Source organism: Pecten maximus, unplaced genomic scaffold, assembly GCF_902652985.1.
Source record: "Pecten maximus unplaced genomic scaffold, xPecMax1.1, whole genome shotgun sequence".
Classification (NCBI taxonomy): Eukaryota; Metazoa; Mollusca; class Bivalvia; order Pectinida; family Pectinidae; genus Pecten; species Pecten maximus.
This window is the reverse complement of record NW_022982558.1, coordinates 1-8,958: the sequence shown is the minus strand read 5'-3', so window position 1 is coordinate 8,958 and position 8,958 is coordinate 1. Positions and strand designations below refer to the sequence as shown.

At 36.1% G+C, this 8,958-nt stretch overlaps 1 protein-coding gene across 1 annotated transcript; it reads right to left on the bottom strand.

Annotated features, from left to right (window-relative positions):
• Positions 1-252: 252 nt before the first annotated feature.
• On the bottom strand, positions 253-8,818 carry LOC117320558 (deformed epidermal autoregulatory factor 1 homolog). Its single transcript, XM_033875122.1, has 5 exons — positions 8,521-8,818; positions 6,163-6,297; positions 5,234-5,340; positions 4,105-4,236; positions 253-2,507 (listed from the first exon to the last, which is right to left on the bottom strand). Exons 1-5 carry the CDS (start codon positions 8,816-8,818, stop codon positions 2,247-2,249), a joined length of 933 nt encoding a protein of 310 aa, XP_033731013.1. The 3' UTR covers positions 253-2,246.
• Between the last annotated feature and the right edge of the window lie 140 nt (positions 8,819-8,958).

The window sequence follows — 8,958 nt, the reverse complement described above, 5'->3', positions numbered from 1 at the left end:
TGAGAGTAGAGAAGAAGATTTTTGAAGTTTTAGTCAATTTGACCCTTTTTGGCCCCGCCCCTCTGGCCCCTTTGGGGTGGGGACCATATAATTTACAATTTTGGTTGACCTTTAGCCATAGAAGCTTCCTGCCAAATTTCATAGAATTTGGTTTGTGGGTTTTGGAGAAGAAGTCGAAAATGTAAATTGTTTACGGACGCACGACGCACGACGCACGACGACGGACAAAAGGGGATTAGAATAGGTCACTTGAGACTTTGTCTCAGGTGACCTAAAAACATAACAATATCAAAATTACAAACATTTTCAACAACATATATCTCAAATAAAATATATCATTGTAATTTTTGTAATTTCTGTAATTTTTCTTCAGTTGTAATTATAACATAATCATTACACTGCCTATATTGCTTGGACAAGGTTATCCAGTTCTATACGATAGAAGTCTTGATGTCACACTCTTTAGACAAGTTGATACCAATTCTTTACGATGCTTAGTTTCTGTTAGTACTGATATACCATGAATAACAGAAATTTCTAGCCTAAACAACCAATCAAATCAAAATTAACGGCTTTATTTTAAGAAGCCAGAATATAAACATTGTTGAACTGTATTTTAATGCTATTGAGTAAAAAAAAAATTAACAGCTATGCTTGGTTTAAAACTTACTTCATTGTACTGTACCGTCAATATCAAAAGTTTAAATGTCTTGTTTGAAATGGACTACTGCATCGTTGTTTAATTTCACATTTCTTAATTTTACGGTTGTTCTAATCAGAACTAGTCCTAGCTATTAAACTTTGCAGCACACCACCTTGTAAGCAATCTGCATAATGAAACATTTCATACATTTGCGTGTGAAAATTAATTTAATATATTAAATTTTCACTGGATGTGTATTTCAATGGTTAATTTAATGACCGCAAGAAGATCAAAATTAAATCTCTTGCAAATATTTCCATCTGCACAGTAATACCCGGTACATTGGTTTGTGTTTCCGACCCTGAATTACATACATGTACCTTCGACTGCAGGTCATGTTAAAATATCCGATATTAAATACAGATATAATCTTAGATGTCTTCTTACATCAACTCCCACCTACTCTGTAATAACTGGGATAATATTTTTCTGCAGTACCCACATGTACACGTTTTTTCAACAATGACAGTTTTGAGTGTTATAACTTATTACAACGTGTCAAAGTCTGTAGTGGTTTTTTTTATCCCCAGATCCACAGAATCGTGTTAAATAAGAATCTAGTTTTAATTTGATTGAGTATAACAATGAAACGAACTAATTATTTATAATAACAACAATAAATAATGATATATTATAAATTTTCATAAAAAGCATGGACAGCCAGTTCTATATTAAGTGTTAACCAATATATATATAGCTATGGGGCAGCTGCTATATATGTAGGACTGAAAACTAAGGCACACAAAATGGCTTCTCTTCCTCGTCTCCACTAGATAAATATATACAATGCTGGTGTTAGATGGTGTTGCTGGCTACGGCTGTACATTATATAACATCTGGTGACCCAAGGTTTTGAAAAAACTACTCGCAGGCTCTAGTCAAATTGTTGCAGTTGGTCTGCAATTTGGGTAACAGTTGGTTGAGGCTTTAGGTTTGCAGAATTGTCAACCCCAGTCGGAACAATATTTTCTAGAAAAGTCGGATAATCATTCTAGCTGAAATGATGGTGGATTGCAACTTGCCCATGAAGCACATCCAAATCGAAGAGTTCCAATCTTCTCTACTCTTGGAATCAAAGGCTCTGTAGCTGAACATACCTTTCTAACCTTTATAATTTCATATGTAGATTGGTAAATTTATCTAGTGGGTAACATAAATCCTTTGGCTTTATCATTGCATATTCAAGGACACAGACAAGATATGTGTATTGAGTGGAAATCTTGGATTTCTCCATGTCAAAAATGAAGGAATACTTGTGTAATTGATTAAATTAAAGCAGCCTCATTTGATTTGGGAATTTGAAAGGGGGCATCGTGCTAACATATCCATACAGAGTGTCTTATCTATAGAAAGAAACATGTAATCAAGGGATCATTCAGACCGAATGTCGGTTGATGTTACATGGCCTGTCTAGACTACATCTGTAGAGACAAATATCTATGCCTAATCAATACAATATTGTGCGATCCTTGTGTCGGCAAATCCGTCCCAGATGGCTCATGAACACAACTGACTAGTATCTGTGAAACACGTAATAGACCACTCATTCTTTCTCCTTGTCAGAATCGTCTTCCACTTCTGTGACCATGATGCTCTCTATGTTATTCTGGCTTCCTTGGTGAGTCCACGAGTCATTATATGTCACTTTGTCACATGTCACCACAGTAACCGAGTCTAATTTCTCCTGTAACTCTGCCCGTGCCGTGGCCAGTGCCTGCTGTACTGCGATATCTTTCTGAGCCCGTTCTTCCATTACTGCACGCTGTATGCTCATCTGGGCCTCAATTCGTGCTGCATTCAGTGCCTGTAACCCAAATTAAAGACATCTTCAGACCCCTTCACTGGGAAGCCATATTAGAATAGGCAAAGCTTAATTTCAATTAAGCCCACTCCAGCAAAATATTTACTGAACAGGAGGACTCAAGGTTTATCAAACAATAAACAGTAACAAGTCGCATTTTGTCCAGCACCCACCATGCTTGGAATTTCTCTTTTTCTGGAGTCCTCCTTATTGGTTTACAACCACCCACAAAGAAACATCTTACCGTAAATATTCGGGTATAGTGCGCACTCGCGTATAGTGCGCAGGTACGTTTTTGAGGTTCGTTTTAAAAAAAAAAAAAAATTTCAATTTTCAACTGAGCGGTAGATGAATTCTAAAGCATAAGATGATAGGAATTTGTAACTTATGAAAGCTTATTTACAATGTACCACATTTAATTGGAATCACCGGTCAGATTTGACACATTGGATTGACAGGTTGTTTACATTATACCGCCACAGGCCTAGTCAGCTTGCAAATTGTAGCGGTCCCATCTACGTTGTTGTACCAACAAAATAATTAATCCTACCCTCAATCACCTTGTGATTTTCACGCAGGTATGGTCTCTTGTGGTATCTTTCCACGAACATACAAAGCTAATTAAGCTCAATTATAACAAGATTGACTAGTAAGCTGACTGCTACGTAATGTAACACAGGCCGCCATTTTGTATACAGTACGGAAACAAGTCTGTAGTCGTCGTGCTGGTCACAACTTTTATATCAATGAATTAACATGTGTAAAGGATAAATCTACACTGCAGACGATAAATAAGAGTAACCCGGTAGTTTTCACAGTCATATCGTATTTTATATGGCCAGTTGGTCAGTGACTGCCGCACGAGATCAAGGCATTAGTGTTACCCGTGCCTAATTGCGCATGCGTGCTGTTACAGCTTCCGTAAATAAACAAGTTGAACGTTATCAGTTTCTGGCAACATTCTGGATTTATAAGGTGATTAATTTAGAAGTATGAAATAACTAAGTACTGCTATATCATTTCAAGTTTTGTTTGATGTTAATTGAGATGTTATACATCGTTTTGGACCTGAATACGGGAACATGCTCAAGTGAGATCGTATGTGTACGGAACATGTGGCTCACGATCGACTTAGATAAATCCACGTAATTGCTGATAAATACACAATTTCAAGGAATAAAACATTAAAATAACTATTCATTTCTTTGATTATTTGTTAACTATTACTTTCTTAATGCTTTATATATGTTATATATATATATATATGTAAGTATTAAATCAATCTTGTTGTGAAAGGAAACGATCACAAATCTCAGTCAAATCACATCCATTCTGACTGGGAAAAGGCTTGTACTTGCGTATAGTGCGCAGTGGTCTTTTTCACTTGTCAATTTTTGAAAAAAAGTGCGCACTATACGCGAATATTTACGGTAATTGACCACCCTGGCAGAGGTCAGTCAGTCAAATTTTAGGAAGAAACGCTTAGGTGATTTTTTCTTATCAACAACTCTTTTTTTAACATAAAAACTTAAATAATTTTTTTTTTCCAATTAGAATTATATCTCTAATTCTCACAAAAAGTAAACATCCTTCGGCTTACATCTTGTTTTTCTTTGTCCATCTGCATCTTGAGTTGATGAATGGCAGCATCTCGAGACATCTGACTCTGTTGCTTGGCTTGTTCTATCAGACCTTTTATCTGTTGGGCTTGGCTCAGTACTCCATTCACAAGCTGTAATAGAAAGAGCACTGCTTTAAAAGAAAAACAAAAAGAATGGCAGTCTTTCAAGATGCATAATATAAACATTTGATGATCTTTTCACATTTATGAGTAATACTATATGAATTTAGTAAATAATGCATCTTTATACCAAATTTGTAACAATTACGTTTCTGTAATCGTATATAAATCCTGCATACATAGATCAAGACATTGAGGGCTTAAGGAATATCAAATACTTTTTTGTTCTGGGAGTAGAGGTTAGAAATCAGGTGTTTAACAGTGTAATCATCAGTGGAATTTCACAACTTATAGGAGGAATAGTCCAGACTTTGTTTGTTTTTGTTTAACGTCCTTTTAACAGCCAGGGTCATTTAAGGACATGTCTGGTTTTGGAGGTGGAGGAAAGCTGGAGTACTCCGAGAAAAACCAGCAGGCTACAGTTTCGAACTCGCAACCCAGAGGTGGAGGGCTAGTGATAAAGTGTCGGGACACCTTAACCACTTGGCCACTGCCCCCCGACACAATTCAATCTCTTGAGAGATGACCTTGATTTCAGTATCTCCCTTTGATCACAGATTTGTCTCCTATTTGACATGTTTTACAGATTTCTGTCGCGCCCTAGGGTGCGATATCTCTGTCAACCACTAGAATATGACGGATAGCTCATTCTTGAAACATCAACATCATGTTGCATTGCAATATCTTTTCAATATTGTTACAACTGGATCCTGCATTATGGGAGAAAAATAATCATTTGTTGCCTTGAGGATTTAACAAAGGAATCTACAACCCCTAGTATGATTTTACTCTTGATTGTCGAACCCTCGGCAGAGCCTCAGGTTAGACAACCTGGAAAATCATCACTCAGGTTGGAAATTTCTCAATCAGTTCACATTCTTAAGGTTAGGGAAGATTCTATGAATCATCGTTTGTATAAGGTTTATATTACACAAATGTCACAATTCATCAGAAATAATGATCTACAAAAAATTCTTTTCAACATTACCTCCTCGAGTTGCCACCACTGTCTTTGTTCAGATACATCGGGCACGGTCATCACAGTGGCCTGGGGAGCTTTAGGGGTTACAGGTAAGGGGGTCATCACCACTGCGTCTAAACACAAACACAGCGAAAGCCTGTTACAATGGACTCAACATATCGAAACATTAGTATACAAAGTCTGAAGCATTCTATTTAACTATTTATCTATTCAGTTTGTCTGAGGGGCAGTCAGGTCATAATTCCATGTAAGCATATGTACAATATACTTCTACTGAAAGACAACCATATTTTACAAACCCTCGTAAGTTTAAAACATGGCTTCTAGAAGACCCTTTAGAAGATATTGCAAACTTCCAAAAATTTGATTATTTTATTGTAGGATTTGAAGAGACATGAATTTCTATTTGATATGTTTTGACCCATTTGATTCAGACTCCTGAGAAAGTGATCTGACTAAAAAGAAAAAGTTTTCTTCTCGGTCCAGGCTAGGGTCCATTTAATTAGGAATTACACGACAAAATGTGAAATTGGGAAACAGAGGAAAAAGAAATTCAAACAAATTCATGTTCTAATAGATATTACCTTTATCATTATTATTTTTGATTTATTATTTCATTTCGTATTTTACTTTTTATCTATTCAAAATTGCCTGAGGTCTTTTCACATCAAGCATATTTTTAATCTTGAAAAATTGACCTTTATTTCGGGAATTTTCAGTGGCAAATTGGGAATTTTCACAATATTTTCTTTAGGGGAATGGGTCCTTTTAACGGACCAAGATTCTATGGTAGGAAAATCCCTGAAACAGGAAACCATAAAAAGTCACTGCGAATCACTCAATCAGAAAGAAAATATCTCATTTTCCTAACAACTACAATTTTCAGCACATTTTTTGACAAAATATTGCCTATTGTCTATCTGTATTATGCTTACCTCCAGTTATGATATTTCCAGCTGCGTCTGTTGTAAATATCTGTACAGTTTCCCCATCAGCACTTGTCATTTTGATTGGTTGTGGCCCCTGTGCGTGAGTGTTGATGTTGTTGCCAATCGATACCATCATACCTACTGAAACATACCGGTACTACATCACGATGTTGTCACAACAGACCCTTTCAACATTTGTCCAAAGTAACATTGATAATCTCTCTCAACTATACCATAATAGACCTTTATAAAGCCATCATTCAGCAATTCCAGTGTTCCAGCTAGGTCGGGTTAGCAGGGCGCGGCGCCCTGCCCCTAATTCAAAGTTAGAAATGCGCCCCACCCCTTTTCCTGTAGTACTGCCCTTTTTCTAAGTGTCATTTATGCTCATTTTGCCTAGTATACTCTAGATCCGATTTGCTGAAGCCATGCAATATACAGTCAGTCAGTCAGTCACTAATTGGCCACCTGTAACACCAGTGTCCCCTTACCTGTAGACCTTTATCCACGGTACTGATGGACGCTGCCCGAGGCAGAGATCGGTTAGCTGGGGATCGAGCTGGTGTTTTAATAGATTCATTTAACCGTGACGAGTCGATACTGACGATAGGATCGGTTGGTAATCCAATTAAATCATAATCACGAAGGCTTTCTGAAGATGGACAAAGTAATGATAATGGATGGAAATGTTGTTTTACTTAATATGTAAACAACTTTTGACAAGACCGAAAAGAGCAGCACGTTTGTCGTAAAGTTATCCCATGAGCACGTGTGCAATTGGCGATCAATCTATACATTGTATATCTTTGAAATTTTATTCACATGACAACACGAAATCCTTCTGGTTTTAACCAAGCAACTTTTAAGTAAATGATCATGAGATCACTTTCCAGTGATTTTCCAGTGATCAAAATTAGCTTTCGGTTGATTTTATTTGATGAAGTTTGGCGGGACGCCAGAAATGGTTCGTTGTAAATGCAGATGTCGCAAATTCCTTGTTGGATTGACGGATTTCTATACAAAATGTTTATTTTTCATAAATAAATAAAGGACACATAAAAATATCTGCTCATGTGAATAATGGTTGCAAAAGTTTACTTTATATTGTGTTATTTTCGTATCTGAAATGCCGACTCTGCATTAACTGCGGGTCATGTGATAGCCAAGTGATTACATTTCTACAACATGCGGGGACCGTTTGTTAACGAGAGCAACGGAACAAATGTTTGATCCGAAACTTGCGAATCATGATCGGCCCTAATTCGTTTACCATTTCTTATAATTAATTCAAGAAAATGTTAACTTGCTCTAATTTCCTGATTTTAGTTTACCGTTATTTCTAAAGAGTCTAAAGTGAAAGTAGAAATTTACCGCCGCTTACAAGATACATCGTAGTTATTTGGACGAAGTTTATTCAGATATTAAATAATATAATTTCTTTTACTTAATCATTTTTTTCTCGTATATGTTTGATCACCTTTTCTCTTTTGCTCTATAATATCTTCACTTACAATTAGTCGTCTTACAATCACAACGGAGAGACTAACTTCTGGTTGAAAATATCGCTCTGTTGACTATAATCTGATAGTAACTTTTTGATTGGACGTAATTATCGTATATGGATTCTCTCAATACACCCTTAAATTGAAATAATGCTAATATCATTTTATTTTTGAATTACTCTAGGTCATAACTTTTACCATCAAAATTTAAAACAATATTTGAAGAATAAGGAGAAGAAAGAAGACATTTTTACACACAAACGAAATAATAAAAAAAAATCAACAGATTTCTATTTGTCTCTTATGAATCAGGTCATATGTAATGCATGGATGTACTTAAATTGTCCTGTAAAATAAGGTAGAAGATAGATAGGCCTGGAAAAAATGTCGCACACAAAAATGCCCTTTTTTTAGGCAGCGCCCTGCCCTTTTCAAAATCCTAGCTGGAACACTGAATTCAATAACAGAAATGTATCAAAAAAGCCAAAAGACTCTACTTCATATTTACAATAAAATTGCTAATAAGGATAAAAAAAAAATCTGTTAAAATGGGACTGAAAGAAATAAGAGTAGGTCTCTAATGCGAAACCTATTCATTATTACCCGTAGAAGAGAAGGATTTGTTATCCAAGTGAAGGACTTTAGGAAATTCCGACCCGACATATACACCTGGATGTTGGGTGTTAAAATATTAACAGTCTCCTTCACAACTTCAGGGAAGCCACAAAAAACATCAGGATGGAAGGGTTAAATGATACATTGATGTTTTTTGCCTTATATGCTGTATTCAAAATCAGTGAAACATTTGGTAGAATTGATTTTTTTAAATTCATGTTGGCATATTTTTTGAGGGGGTTCCTACCATGGTCTTTCATCGACACAGGAACTTGATTTCCAAGAGTAATAGCATTGGCTAAAGATACTGGTGTGACCGGTGGGCCTGGCGATTTGGTGGAATTCATCCTTGGCTTTTTGGATATATTGACTGGCACAGGAATGGTTTCTATACGTGTTGGAGAGGAAGCATCACTGTCGCTGTCCTTTTTTCTTCTCTTGTATGGTACAAACAATCGGATGGGGCCAGTCTGTTTCCGACAAAAAGAAAAGATTACTTTACATAGCTCTAACTTACACTTTCTAAGGGAGATAACTTTCAACATGCCACAGTTGTAACATTAGTATGTCATACTTACATAGTATGGTGAAATAAAAGAATCTGAATCTGAAGGTGGTAGTAAATCCCAATAAGTATGGTGATCATTCTAACATAGGAAGTTTAAGATGATGTAGCAAATTATAC

Excerpts from the sequence above, each read along its gene's own strand:
- LOC117320558 (XM_033875122.1), bottom strand. The coding sequence starts at position 8,818 with ATGTTGAAAGTTATCTCCCTTAGAAAGTGTAAGTTAGAGCTATGTAAA. Across the intron at positions 6,298-8,520 it reads TGTGTCGATGAAAGACCATG|TAGGTATGATGGTATCGATT; the intron begins GTAGGAACCCCC and ends GGTATGTTTCAG. Across the intron at positions 5,341-6,162 it reads TGGAAATATCATAACTGGAG|ACGCAGTGGTGATGACCCCC; the intron begins GTAAGCATAATA and ends GTTTGTGTTTAG.